Source organism: Rutidosis leptorrhynchoides, chromosome 3 (assembly GCF_046630445.1).
Source record: "Rutidosis leptorrhynchoides isolate AG116_Rl617_1_P2 chromosome 3, CSIRO_AGI_Rlap_v1, whole genome shotgun sequence".
In the NCBI taxonomy this organism is placed as follows: Eukaryota; Viridiplantae; Streptophyta; class Magnoliopsida; order Asterales; family Asteraceae; genus Rutidosis; species Rutidosis leptorrhynchoides.
This window is the reverse complement of record NC_092335.1, coordinates 228233594-228249270: the sequence shown is the minus strand read 5'-3', so window position 1 is coordinate 228249270 and position 15677 is coordinate 228233594. Positions and strand designations below refer to the sequence as shown.

Below are 15677 nucleotides of genomic sequence, written 5' to 3'. Positions count from 1 at the left end.
TATGCGAAGTATTTGACATTTGGGGTATTGACTTTATGGGTCCATTTCCAAAATCTTATAATAATCTCTACATTCTCGTAGCTATTGATTATGTATCTAAATGGGCGGAAGCACAAGCTCTCCCAACTAACGATGCACGAGTTGTAGTCAACTTTTTAAAACGTCTTTTTGCAAGGTTTGGAACACCGAAAGCTTTAATAAGTGATCGGGGTACTCATTTCTGTAATAATCAACTTGAGAAAGTTCTCAAAAGATATGGAGTAACTCATAAGATCTCCACCGCATATCATCCACAAACAAGTGGACAAGTTGAAAATACCAACCGAGCTTCAAAACGTATTCTAGCAAAAACCGTAGGATCAAATCCGAAGGAATGGTCCATTAAATTGGAGGATGCACTCTGGGCTTTTAGAACAGCCTACAAAACTCCAATTGGAACCACACCTTTTAGAATCGTTTATGGAAAAGCATGTCATCTTCCAGTAGAAATTGAACACAAAGCATTTTGGGCTTTGAAGACATGTAATCTTGATTTACATGAAGCTGGACGTCTACGATTAAGTCAATTAAACGAATTAGAAGAATTAAGACATGAAGCATATGAAAATTCATTAATCTATAAAGAAATAACGAAGAAATGACATGATAAAAGAATCAGAAGTTCAAAAGAATTCAAAGAAGGAGACAGAGTTCTTCTTTTCAATTCACGATTCAAGCTATTTCCTGGAAAATTGAAATCAACATGGTCTGGACCATTCATAGTCAAAAGAGTTTTCCCATACGGAACGATAGAATTAATAAATTCAAATGGAATTGAATTTAAAGTTAATGGTCACAGAGTTAAACATTACATAGATAGTCCGATGGAAGTCGACAACGAAGTTAATCACAATTTCGATACCACAGCTAACTAAGTGTGGGGAGAATCAAGTCTTTTAAGGATTTTATGTATTTCTGTTAGAGTTAGATTGTCTGTTTTCATGTAGTTCTCGAAAATGGAACCCGAATGGTCTTTCCCTAGCAGACCCTAAAGAACTAGTCTTCTCCCCCCATTCTGAATTTTTATTTTTATTTAGGAAATGAAGACTTCCTGTGAACTAAACCATGGTCTAATGCTACACGCTTTGATCACTAAACGTAATAATGACACACTTTCGAGTGAACTAGTATCAGTAATCAGAGAAAGATTGGACGGAGTAAGAAAAGAATCCAGATGCGAAGATAATAAGTTACAATTTGGTAAAGGAAAATCAAAATCCGCAGCGACAAGAAGAACACGACACCTAGAAAGATGTCACAAATGCGGAAAATGGTCTCATGGAGGTAAATGTTCAAATAATCAAACCTATTCAAACACCGAATTTGTTACTTTATGCAGAGACGGACCGTTCATATGTTTAGAAGAAAAAACACTGAATGCTCGAGGTTACGCCTATGTAGCCATGGAAAATCAATTAAACTGACTATCTTATGAATGGGATAGATCGTATCACTAAGAATACTATCTCACAGGTAAGTCTGTACAGTTTTTATTTTTTATTTTTATTTTTAACCTTTTGATAATAAACGCTAATTTGTTCGCTATAAAGTATTAAATTGGTATTGAATAAAATTAGGTTTGGCGACCGAAATTATTGATATCATTCAAAAATTTATTACATCACTGCGAAATTTAACGTTTATTCTTAAGGTATAAATATCTTTAATCAATCAACCCAAAATATTTTAAAAATTCGTCATGAGTTAAATTAGGTCATGGAACCGAAATTACTTTACCGAAAAGAGGGGCGTATATTTTTGGTAATATTTGATTGATTAAAGTGGGATAAAAGCCAAAAAGATTTTTAATTTTATTTTTACCATGTTTTAAAATTAATATATAAAAGTTAAAATAATATTGTAAACTTTTTAAAATTAATATATTTAAAATTGTAAATATTTGAAAAATTAATCTTTTTAATATAAGTTTGTATGTATAAAAACAAAAATATAATATAAGTTTGGTGTGAATTTATAATATAAATTTTTAAATTTAAGTTTGGTGTGAATTTTTAATTTTATGCATTTTAAATTTAAGTTTGGTGTGAATTTAAAAACAAAAATTTACTTTATTTCGCTAAGTTAAAAATATGTTTTTTAAAATTCGTCGTGAGTTGAAGACTAGGTCGTTGAACCGAAATTGCTTTATGCCAAAAACATTAAAAAACCCAAAAATCTTTACTTTTAAAACAGCGCTTTGATTTGACAAATTTTAAAAATTTTGTCAAGGGACAGACTAGGACTTCGATCCGAAACACCCTAGCTCCTAAAGGAAAACAAATTTTTAAAATTTAATTAATTATAAGTTTTATAAAGTATAAGGTTTTATTAAAAAAAATAAAAAAAAGGGGCAAAACACTGTAGCCGGGTACCCATGCGATCGCATGGGAATCACCCTATACCTCCATGCGATCGCATGGAGGCATATTTCTGGCCAGATCAAAACAGACAGCGAGTCTGTTCTTCAACACAAACACACACATTTACACGAACCAACCCCAAAATCCTCTCTAAAATTCGCCATTTTTCACCGTAATTCATCATTTTTCTTGCTCTAATCATGCCTAGATTCTCATTCTTCAGCAAAATGGTAAAAATTACACCCATAAACTCATAAATTTGCTAGTTTTTGTGATAAATTCCAATTTTTTACCTAATGCAATTTTGTTAATTTCTAGTGTAATTAGTGTTAAATTGTTAGTATTTTATGCATGTATAACCTAGATTGATGCTATTTAACATGATTTGAAGCCAAAAACTTCAAAATTTTCAGAAATCTAGGGTTTGTGTTCTTGAGCAATTTGGGGCTTTTTGATATAAACAGGTTATGGCCGATTTTTGTCATGAATTATTGCTAAATTGAGTAGTGTAATATGTTTAGATAGTTAAATGATCCAAACATTGATCCTAAACATGATTTTTAGAGATTAAAGTGGACTTTTTAAGTCCAAAATTCATGAACTTGATTAATTTGATATATTTGACATTTGAGACTTGTTTAATTATTAGTAATGACTATTTTGACATGTTATTTGAGTTAAATGCTTATGAATTTTGTATACATTTTCATATGTGCTTATTTGAAAAGTGTAGAATTGTGAAAAATTGTGAAAATGTGTATAAGTTTAATTTAACATGTTATAGTGATTGTTTTAAGTTGTTATTTTGCTAACACTAATGCATATTTGGATGCACAAATTTTGTGTTTAATGTGTTTTGCAGAAAGCTGATACTGGAGGTTCAGGAGCATCATCATCTAGACGACCAACACCAGCACCAGAACCAGAAATGCAGCACGAACAAGAACCATAACATGAACCACAACAACAGCCTGATCAGCACATACCTTATTATGATCCGGTACAGTTTGTTGATGAATTCATAGTATTCCCAATGAGGCTGCCAGTAGAATTCCCAACGATTCCTGAGCAAACTCTGCATCCTAATCTAAGATTTGATAGGAGATGGAGAGATTACGAGACATATCAAAGGAACAAATTCAAATTGGTAACAAAAAATGGAGAGGTGCCAAGGGTAATCGATTGGGCCCCTTTAGAAACGGTCCATCTAGCTGACCGTGTTAGACAACTTTTGGTACAAAGGTATGGCAGTTCTTCTTTTACAGACTGGGAATGTCTTTTCACCATTCGTAGACCTGTATATAAGGAATGGTGTGTTGAGTTGATGAGTACTGTATCACTTGATACAAATATAGTTAGAATAGATGATAGAAGATTTCTTAGGTTTATCCTTGGCGGTAGGATGTACAGAATGTCCATGCTGGACATGGCCAGGGCCTTACAGATATATACTCCTGGTGAGTTGCTGTTACCCGATTGTACAAATTTGATTCATTATGGTGAAAGGGTAGATAGTAACTTTGACGCTGACGCCATTTGGAGGCGTATGTCACATTTTGATGTTTTTACACGAGCAGGAGGACACTCCTATACACATATTGACAGAGCCGAGCTTCATATTATTCATAGATTTTTGGCTAACTCAATTACACAAAGAGGTCACAATAAAGAAAAAATTACCTTACATGATTTATTCTACCTAAAGTGTATTCGGGTACTAGAAGCTTTGTCAATATCCCTTACTGTGTTGCTTTTTATTTATCTAAAATGGTAGAGGGAATGCAGGACGGGAGTATAATAGGAGGAGGTATTTTTGTTACTCTCATTGGAGAGTATTTAGGTGTTGATAGGAACCAAGGGGGTCCATTACAGCTTTGTAGAGAACAGGTTGAGCCCTTAGGATTGAAAGTTTATGTGGGTGCTAAGGTATTGAAAAGTAGACGTAACCAGGCAGTACCCTATGAGGGATCTCATCCTCAGGTAGAGAGAGGCTCAGACGAGGAAATGGAGGAGGCGGAAGACATTAGGGATGTCTTTCGAGATGCTATTCTTGACGTCCACGTTCGTATAGATGAGGAAGCAATGACGAACGCGGCCAGACATAGTATGTACGAGCAGTGGAACTCCGAGCGAGTATAAGAGGATTATAGGCGACGCCAACACGATAGCTGGGTAGTTCATCAGCACCAAATCATGAGCCAGCTATCATATCAGGTACCAAATAACTATGTACCTACTCGACCTGCTCATTTTCCGCCACACAGCCCCGATATCCGGCCACCCTTTAACCGGTATGACTATAACCAAGCCTATCAGAACACCTATAACCAACAATGGAACCCACCTGCTGAGATGAACTGGAACCCCTATCCAGACTGATTTGGTTCCATTTGGTTATTTATATGATTTTTATGTTTTTATCTTTTTACTTATTCATGTTTAAACTTATGTTATTGAATATACTTATGTAATCTTTATCATTTTTATTATTATTGTGTACTAATATTTCACATTTAGGATTTGAAAGTGGGATATTAAGTCCCATTTCAAATTGCCATGCATGTTTATATTTGTATGTATGTATATTGTAAATTGTACAAAACATGGTAAAACAGCGCATTTTCAAAGACTGGCATTAAGTTCAGCAAAAGCTACTAATTTTGACGACAAGATGACAAATAAATGTGATGTAACAACAGACGGAATGAACAAATGATATGCACCATTTATCATTCAGCAAACAAACGCCAATATGTTTGGAAACTTTGATAAAATTTAATCATTTTTCTACGCTAATCACCCTCAATAATTTAAATTGTTACTGATTTCTTGCAAATGAGGGCATTGCAAGATCTTAAGTGTGGGAAGGGGTTAAATTCTTTCGGATTTTTAAATTTTTTTACTTTAAACACTTGGTTACCATTAGAAATACTAGTAAAGTAGTAGTTGAATTAGAATCTAGTGCTCTCTGATAAAGAACAGCCCTAGTCTTATATACTGACTACCCAATTCTAGTAAAAATTTTCAAAATTTTCAATTAAATGAACTCAAAATCATGTTTATACATATTTATGAACGATAAAACTAGGTGTTAACACCGAAATTATTGTTACCTCGGAAAGGACATAAATTGAGAAACAAACCAAAATGTTAAAATTCATTTAAAATGGAATAGAGGACAATAAAAAGGAAAATAAAAGCCAAGTGTGGGAAAAATTACCAAGTTATCTTAAACATATATCACATATTTCTGTAACAAATAATTGAAGATACTTTTGCTTTGGACTAAACTAAACAGTTTTACCCGATTTACTGTAATATATTTGAAAGAAAGATGGATCTACACGATGAATCAATTCCATCATTTAAAGGAAGTAAAGTCTTCCGAAAAAGACACGCGCTTCTTGATTTAGGTCATGAAGTTGTCGTCCAGACCAGCTGTAGGTTGACGAAAAACCTAGAAAAGTCATCACTAAAATCAGCAGGAAATCCACGGACCTCAGCATCAAACAGGGTCGCCAAGTGGTCAGACTTATCCTAACCATGAGAGGATCTGTCTCGTACAATGGGGGCACCGTGCAAATTAGCTTGATAAGACTAATAAATCAGATCCCCAGAAAGGATAATCTCCTTTAAAGATCAAAAATCAGCTTTTAAGACTGATATTACTCAATCCTAGAGATTGACCTTAAAGTTTGAGAATTACAAACTCATGGAATTCAATGATATCTAAACTAGAGCTTGAACGAGAAAATATTTTGATCAAAATTACAAACCGATTTGTTTTCTGAAAACCCATTTTCAATGCGTTCATTACCATTGAACGTAAAATCCTAGGAATTCACCTGGAATTCATTAGGTCATCTGAACCAAATCGGGTGTCAACTGTAAGAACGGTGGTTGCATAGCATGGTCAAAGACAGGACCTTGTGCCAGACCGAAAAATCATAAGGGTGAGCTTTACTATTGCTCCTACCATGGATAGTAATTGCGTCCGACACGTTATAGACCATAATTAAAAGCATGTCAGGGGACATTGCCTTAACAGTTGCTTGTTCAAACGCTTTCCTTTACAACCGGACGGTAGTTTACCGAAAGGTAATATACGGAGTAAGTATACTGGACGTGTTGCTTTCCCAAAACAAGGTTAGCAAGTGGGTGACACAAAACCACAAGTTTTGAGCTAAAATTTTCAAATCTGAAACCCACCAAACCCACAAAAATATTTTGCAAACACCGGTGAAGGGTTATTCCGGAAAACTTATCTAGGGTAAAAGCTAGATTGAATTTTCAAAAAGATCAAATGTTTTCATAAAGATCCAATTTCTTAAAGGATCTAAATTTTTATAGTTATGTGGGACTGTAAACCACAACGTTACTACCATTGTTTATACCGCCGTATTGAAATCACTGATGTACAAAGTGTGAAAAATAAAGAAGTGATTCTAGTATTTCAAGACGATATTGCTTGAGGACAAGCAACGCTCAAGTGTGGGAATATTTGATAATGCTAAAAACGAACATATATTTCATAGCATTATTCCTCAAGAAAGACAAGCTTTTAGTTGCAATTGTTCTATTTACAAGTGATATTCATTTAAATAATAAAAGGTGAAGACAAAAGACAGATTCGACGAATTGAAGACGCAAATGACTAAAAAGCTCAAAAGTACAAAATACAATCAATAAGGTTCCAATTATTGATAAGAAACGTCTCAAAATTACAAGAGTACAAGATTCAAAACGCAAAGTACAAGATATTAAATTGTACGCAAGGACGTTCGTAAATCCGGAACCGGGACCAGAGTCAACTCTCAACGCTCGACGCAACGGACTAAAAATTTCAAGTCAACTATGCACTTGAATATAATATAATATATAATTAATTCTTAAAATTAATATATATATTATATTATATTTAAAAACCGTCGGCATAAAAAACAAAGACTTTTGAGTCTCCCCAGCTGGCCATGCGATCGCATGGCCTTGAAGGGTAAAGCTCATGCGATCGCATGAGCATCTTTTCCAGATCACAGGCCTATAAAAATCGAGCTTTGGTGTAACACAAAACACATCTTTTTCTTCTCCTCATTCAACGTATAATATTTATATTTAAATTATAATTTTAATTTTAATTTATAATAATAAGGGTGTGTTAGCGAATGTTGTAAGGGTGTAAGTCGAAATTCTGTCCGTGTAACGCTACGCTATTTTTAATCATTGTAAGTTATGTTCAACTTTTTTTATTTAATGTCTCGTAGCTAAGTTATTATTATACTTATTTAATCCGAAGTAATCATGATGTTGGGCTAAAAATATTAAAATTGGGTAATTAGGCTTTGTACCAAAATTGGGGTTTGGACAAAAGAACGACACTTGTGGAAATTAGACTATGGGCTATTAATGGGCTTTATATTTGTTTAACTAAATGATAGTTTGTTAATTTTAATATAAAGATTTACAATTGGACGTCCCTATAAATAACCATATATGTACGAATAATCGTTCATTTAACCGGACACGGGAATGGATTAATAGCCACTAGAATTATTAAAACAGGGGTGAAATTATGTACAAGGACACTTGGCCTAATTGATAACAAAGTATTAAAACCTTGGGTTACATTCAGTCGACATCCTGGTGTAATTATTAAACAAAGTATTAAAATCTTGTTACAGTTTAAGTCCCCAATTAGTTGAAATATTTAACTTCGGGTATAAGGATAATTTGACGAGGACACTCGCACTTTATATTTATGACTGATGGACTGTTATGGACAAAAACCAGACGGACATATTAAATAATCCAGGACAAAGGACAATTAACCCATGGGCATAAAACTAAAATCAACACGTCAAACATCATGATTACGGAAGTTTAAATAAGCATAATTCTTTTATTTCATATTTAATTTCCTTTATTTTATATTTAATTGCACTTCTAATTATCGCACTTTTATTTTTTTGTTATTGTATTTAATTGCACTTTTAATTATCGTACTTTTTAATTATCGCAAGTTTATTTTATCGCAATTTCATTATCATTATTAATTACTTTACGCTTTAAATTAAGTCTTTTATTTATTCAATATTTTACATTTTGTTTTAACTGCGACTAAAGTTTTTAAAATCGACAAACCGGTCATTAAACGGTAAAAACCCCCCTTTATAATAATAATATTACTTATATATATATTTGTATTTTTATAAAATAAAACTAATATAACGTTAAGCTTTGATTAAAAGATTTTTCCCGTGGAACGAACCGGACTTACTAAAAACTACACTACTGTACGATTAGGTACACTGCCTATAAGTGTTGTAGCAAGGTTTAAGTATATCCATTCTCTAAATAAATAAATATCCTGTGTAAAATTGTATCGTATTTAATAGTATTTCCTTGTAAAATTTAATAGTATTTTATACCCCTTAGCTTTAACATCAAGTATTTTTGGCGCCGCTGCCGTGGATTTTTCTTGCTTAAAAGCCGGAAGCGCAACGCTAAAAAAAAAAAAAAAAAAAAAAACTCCCGGGCCTGCTATTGTAGCAGCTCGTAACCTTGCCCAAAATCCTGGCTCATGCGATCGCATAAGCCCGAAGGCATAAACTCATGCGATCGCATGAGAGTGTCTGACACGCCAACAGGAAACCCTAACTGCATTAATTACGGTGTATTATTATTATTATTTAATAAACCCTAATTAGGTTTTAATATTTTATTATTTAGTTTAATTTTAGTTTTTAATTTATTTTATATTTAGTTAAATTAGTTTATTTAAATTGTAAAATTAATAGTTTTATTAAATAAATAATATAAAAATAATATTTTTATAAAAAATTGTACTTTTTACAACTTTTAGTATATTTTTATATTTTGTCCCTTTTTAATTGTTTTAGCGTAAAATTTGTATTTTTCGCTCGTATTTAGTTATTAATTCATAGTTTTTGCCATAGTTATTTTTTTTTATTTAGATTTTTACGCTTTGCTGTAAAATCCATTAAGTGCTTTTTTTTCTTTAGACTAAGATTAAAGTGCTTTAGAATTTTGCGACGTCTTTTTAAGTTTTAGTACCTTTTTAAGTCATTTCCATTTGGGATACAGTTTTACTTGTAAGCTTTAATATTTTTAGACGCCTTTTACCTATGTATCAATTATCATTCCAATTAGTAATCTCAATTTGCGATTATAATTTTAAATTAGTGGTAGTAATAAGGTTGGGTTAGTCGAGTGTTTTAAAGTTTTATAAGTCACTCTTTTTCTTTCTTATTTTTCGACGCCTTTTATTTTTCAACTCTTTTTTTTTTCTTCCTTATTTCTCGACGCGCTCTTTTTCTTTCTTATTTCTCGCCATTCTAGTTTTAGGACATAGATTTTTATTCTACTTCTTATCTAAATTTCTTAAAATTACGAAAATTTATTTTAAGTGGTTAAATTGATAGACATCAAAATTTTCTGGTTCGTAGTAATAGTTGGATTTATACGTGGACCGGGTTATTGGAGCCAAACAGTCCTCAATTATATTGAGACCAAACGAATCCTGCCCCTCTGCTGCATCATTTGGCTATTCGAAACGTGGGCAAAATCAGAAAAGTCTATTAATTGGATAACTTATATAATTTTTTCTTTCCTTTTAAAAACTAATAGGATATTCAGTGAATGCACCGAGCAAGACGTTCACCACCTTTTGTACGTTCACCACCTGTAACTAGATCAAGACATCTAGCAAATATTACCGCCGTTGATTTTTCTTTAGAATCGTCATCCAGTCAACCAAGTACTCCAGTTCAACTTTTCGATAATCCATTTTTTGAACCCGACCTCACAATTGAGAATCCGGAGAATATTCAGGGACGATTCATAGATCCTGAAACATTAAATTTTCCTCCGGAACCACCAATCATTCAAACAGAGATTGTTGAGGAACGAACCATTAAATCAGAATCCTCTAGTGATTCAGATTCAACAAATTTAATTATGGAAAATCTGGAACCTTTAAGTATGGAAGACTGAATGAGAGCTAAACGCACTGGCCAAGGTCAAGCAATTACTCATCCAGACATTAATGCGCCAGATTATGAAATCAAAGGACAAATTCTACACATGGTGACTAATCATGATGTTTGGCTAAAAATATTAAAATTGGGTAATTGGGCTTTGTACCATAATTGGGGTAATTGGGCTTTGTACCATAATTGGAGTTTGGACAAAAGAACGACACTTGTGGAAATTAGACTATGGGCTATTAATGGGCTTTATATTTGTTTAACTAAATGATAGTTTGTTAATTTTAATATAAAGATTTACAATTGGACGTCCCTATAAATAACCATATACACTCAATTGAACACGATGGGCGGGATATTTATATGTACGATTAATCGTTCATTTAACCGGACACAGGAATGGATTAATAGCCACTAGAATTATTAAAACAGGGGTGAAATTATGTACAAGGACACTTGGTATAATTGATAACAAAGTATTAAAACCTTGGGTTACATTCAGTCGACATCCTGGTGTAATTATTAAACAAAGTATTAAAATCTTGTTACAGTTTAAGTCCCCAATTAGTTGGAATATTTTACTTCGGGTATAAGGATAATTTGACGAGGACACTCGCACTTTATATTTATGACTGATGTACTGTTATGGACAAAAACCAGACGGACATATTAAATAATCCAGGACAAAGGACAATTAACCCATGGGCATAAAACTAAAATCAACACGTCAAACATCATGATTACGAAAGTTTAAATAAGCATAATTCTTTTATTTCATATTTAATTTCCTTTATTTTATATTTAATTGCACTTCTAATTATCACACTTTTATTTTTTTGTTATTGTATTTAATTGCACTTTTAATTATCATACTTTTTAATTATCGCTAGTTTATTTTATCGCACTTTTATTTCGCAATTTCATTATCATTATTTACTTTACGCTTTAAATTAAGTCTTTTATTTATTCAATATTTTACATTTTGTTTTAACTGCGACTAAAGTTTTTAAAATCGACAAACCGGTCATTAAACGGTAAAAACCCCCCTTTATAATAATAATATTACTTATATATATATTTGTATTTTTATAAAATAAAACTAATATAGCGTTAAGCTTTGATTAAAAGATTTTCCCTGTGGAACGAACCGGACTTACTAAAAACTACACTACTGTACGATTAGGTACACTGCCTATAAGTGTTGTAGCAAGGTTTAAGTATATCCATTCTCTAAATAAATAAATATCTTGTGTAAAATTGTATCGTATTTAATAGTATTTCCTTGTAAAATTTAATAGTATTTTATACCCCTTAGCTTTAACATCAGTATAAAGCCTGCACCGGCCCCCGTCTGAGCTTGACGCTCCGTCAGTGTGAAGCTCCCACGTGATGTTTTGGGGTACCGTTTCGTTTGCAACTGTTGATGTTTCGAAATTAATGAATTCTACCATGAAATCGGCCATGATTTGCCCTTTGATAGCGTTACGCAATGCGTAGCTAATTTCATGCTCCCCAAGTTCGATTGCCCATTTTTCCATTCGGCCGGAGATCTCCGGCTTACTTAAAACCTGTCATGAAGAAGTTAGTAACGTTCTTTGCTGTACAAGTGTCTCAAAAATGTTGTACCTGCTTGATGGGCGTATCTGTTAGCACCAAGATGTGGTGCGCTTGAAAGTATCGCCTCAGCCTCCTCACGGTATGAACTAATGCGTAAACCAGTTTCTCGACTGGGTTATAATTGACCTCACCGTGCTGCAAAACCTTGCTGACAAAGTATACCGGCATCTGGGTTCCGTCGCGTTCCGCCACTAGTACCGAGCTGATTGCTTCGGCTCCTGCTGCTAAGTAAACAGTTAAAGTTTCTCCTGAAATTTTTGAAACGTCAGTAAACAAGCAAGTAGTGGAACGAACACTTTACCCGGTACCGGAGCTGTTAACGTAGGTAGGGTTTTGATGAACGCCTTCATCTCTTGGAACGCGTTTTCTGCTTCCGGCGTCCAGTCGAAGCTTTTGCCCATGGATGCCTTTAACACCTGAAAGAACGGTAGAGAACGCTCTGCGACCTTCGACAAGAACCTAGAGAGTGTCGCCAACTTCCCGTTTAAGCTTTGCACCTCTTTTTTTGTTCGCGGTGATACCATCTCATCCATGGCTTGAATTTTTTTTTGGATTTGCTCTGATACCTCGTGGCGTCACGACATGACCAAGAAAGCTACCCTCCTCGAAGCCGAAACTGCATTTCTTCGGGTTGAGTTTCATATTGATTTTCCTCAAGGAGTAGAACGTTTCTTGGATATCTTTAAGGAGAGATGGTTCTGTATGGCTTTTGATTACGATATCATCAAAGTAAGCTTCAACGTTGCATCCTATATGGTTCTTGAAGGCAGTGTCTATCACCCGTTGATACGTTGCTCCAGCGTTCTTTAGTCCAAACGGCATCTTAGTGTAGCAAAAAAATGCCATGATCAGTGTGAAATGCGGTCTTATCCTCATCTCCTTTCGCCATTTGAATCTTATGATACCATTTGTACGCGTCAAGGAAGCATTTAAAGTGGTACCGGCAAGTGATTCGACCTTCCAGTCAATCTCCGGTAGCGGATAGTTATCCTTTGGGCACGCCCTGTTGATATCTTTGAAATCAACGCACATGCACCACGCCCCGTTGGCTTTCTTGACTAGCACCGGGTTGGCTACCCAAGTTTGGTAACGGACTTCTCTCAATATGTTGGCGTCAACAAGCTTCTCTACCTCGCTACGGAGGAATGTGCTTCGTTCTGGTGCCATTCCTCTCTTTTTCTGTCGTACCGGCGTTATGCTTGGGTTTGTTTAAATGGTGCTCCGCCACCTCCCTTGGAACTCCTATCATGTCTGACTCTTGCCAAGCAAAAACATCGGCGTTGTTGGACAGCAAATCGCATAGAGCACTCTTAGTTTCCTCCGAAAGGGTGCTACCGATTTTAATGACTTTCTCGGGAAACGTATGATTGATCACGACACCCCCTTCGCGATTAACAGGTGCCAACTGTACAACCGGTTGACTGATATCAGCGCAGACTTGAGCGCGATCTGAAAACAAAGTTGCTACACCTGCCCTTGTGGGGAACTTCCGCATACCGTGAACTGTTGAAGGTATTGCGCCCAACTCCTGGAGCGCTGTCCGTCCCAAAATCACATTGTACTTGGATTGGCTACGAACCACTACAAATGTTAACTGCACGGTGCGGGAACGGTAATCATCTCCCAACGTCACGTCGATAGTAACACGCCCTAGGGGCCAAGTCGTTTCACCTGTGAATCCCTCAACGGGGTGCAACGGGGGTTTAACCTTGTCCCTCACATCCTGTGGTAACTGCAAAAAGCAATGTTCATAAATGACATCCACAGCGCTACCCGTATCGACATAAATACGTGATACCCGGCAACGTCCGATTGTTGCAGTGATCGTTAACGGTAGGTCCGTTAGGCAGATCTTCCAAAATTCCGGGAATGTGATAGGCGCGCATTCCCAATTTTCAAGCGCTTCGGCCTTCCTTACGTGACCCGAGTGCCACATCTGAATCATGTGAATGTGCTTTTCCAGCGCTTTATCTTTTCCTTTCTGCCACGCGAACCTCTTGGTCGCGAATCCTCCTTTGCTCGAAGGTTTTAAGTGGTTAAACTCACCTAACTTTAGCCTCTCAATTATGACCTTTTTTAGTTCACGACAATCGTCCACGTCATGCCCCTTATCTTCGTGAAAGATACAGTATTGCGTTTCGTCTACCGCGAAGCGTGGTTTCATAGGCTTGGGTGGCGGGAAGTCTCTGCTAATCTCCTCCGTTGCCAGAATTTCTTTTAGCGTTTTAGATAGTGACCTTATTAAGCTTTCCTCCTCGGGTGATAGCCTTTTAGTCCCGTAACGTTCGTACGGGCGGTAATTATGGCGGTTTCCAGACTTATGATTGGAACATCCGTAGCCATCACCGCTACTTCCGTCGCTACCCCTATGACTTCTATTTGCGTGACCCTTACCGTTGCCTTTGTCATCTCTATCGTTGCGGTCTGTTGTTTTGTTTTCACCGACAGCGGCGTTAGCAAACTCCTCTGACCAAACGTAGTCTCTCACCATCCTTACCGCTTCAACAAACGTTTTTGGCAACTTCCGTCGCATCGCCTTTACCAGAGACAAATGTCTAACTTGGCAGATTGCCATGATATACGCGAAAATTTGCTGTGACTCTGGCAAGTCCGGGATTTTTTGACATTCCGCTGTGAAGCGGGAAGTAAAACTCATCAAAGACTCGCGTGACCTCATCTTGATGCTATGCACGTCTAAATGGGTCAATTCTGTACGTTTAAAATTCTGGAAGCGTTGCACGAACTTGGTTCTAAGGTCCGTGAAGCTGGTAATGCTCAACGCGGGCAACTTGGCAAACCACTCTCGCACGGCGGACTGAAGCTATCCCAGGAACATGTGGCATGCCGTAGGGTTATCCTAGTGTTGCGTCTTGACATCGAGCTCAAACTGCTGCAGAAATTCCTCCGGATCCGAGCTACTGTCATACATCCCTAGCGTGAGGGGGGTAGTAAGGATGGCAGACAGCGGATGGGTAGCTATTTCCCAGGTAAACTTCTCTGACGTTGCAGAAATTTCAAATGAACGTTTAACGTTGTCCCCCATCATAGCATACCAGTTATTCAACATATTGTCCGCCACCCAGGCTGCTCGACCTTAGCACTCATAGATTTCGGTGCGGCAAGGATCAAATTATCAATCAGATCCTTTCGTGCCTCCCCCTAGTTTTGTCAGAACTCTTACCGGTCCCTGACACCGAACGTGTTGAGATGCGGGGTTGTGCCTTCAACATACCGGTAGGCCTTTCGGCGCCTTTGGGCATGAGTGAGGGTAAAACGAATCCTCCCTTTGCCAAGAAGTGTATAGCTTCCTCGCCGTTAATGGGTTTGAGCTGGTGTACGTTTTCCTCTTGAGTTTCCGTCTCTTCAGAGTCACATTGATCAGCTTCCTTCTCGTCGTCATCAAACTGCAAACGGGTACCCTTGATGGAATTATTTGGAGTTTCGTAAGTGCTATCGTCATTAGGTTTGAAATGGTCATATGGTTCTTTGCCATTGTTAGTAGTGGATTGTGGGTTGGAACCTTCTGTCATCTTGCTATTAGAGCGTTGATTAGTCGGGTCCCATGGATGGCGCCAAATGATCAAACCAAAATTGTTCGGTCTGAGTGCAAGTGAATTAAAAAGGAAGTTTAACCTTTGGAAGGGGTTCCTTCGGTTAA

General features: G+C 36.1%; 1 protein-coding gene across 1 annotated transcript in view; it reads right to left on the bottom strand.

The window, feature by feature from the left end:
• LOC139900855 (uncharacterized) overlaps positions 1-12543 on the bottom strand; it is a 52027-nt gene extending 39484 nt beyond the window's left edge. The window contains exons 1-3 of the mRNA XM_071883606.1: positions 12321-12543; positions 12029-12267; positions 11725-11970 (exon numbers count right to left, since the gene is read on the bottom strand). Coding sequence (XP_071739707.1) covers positions 11725-11970; positions 12029-12267; positions 12321-12543 — 708 coding nt within the window. The remainder of the gene's footprint in view (positions 1-11724; positions 11971-12028; positions 12268-12320) is intronic.
• Positions 12544-15677: the final 3134 nt, after the last annotated feature.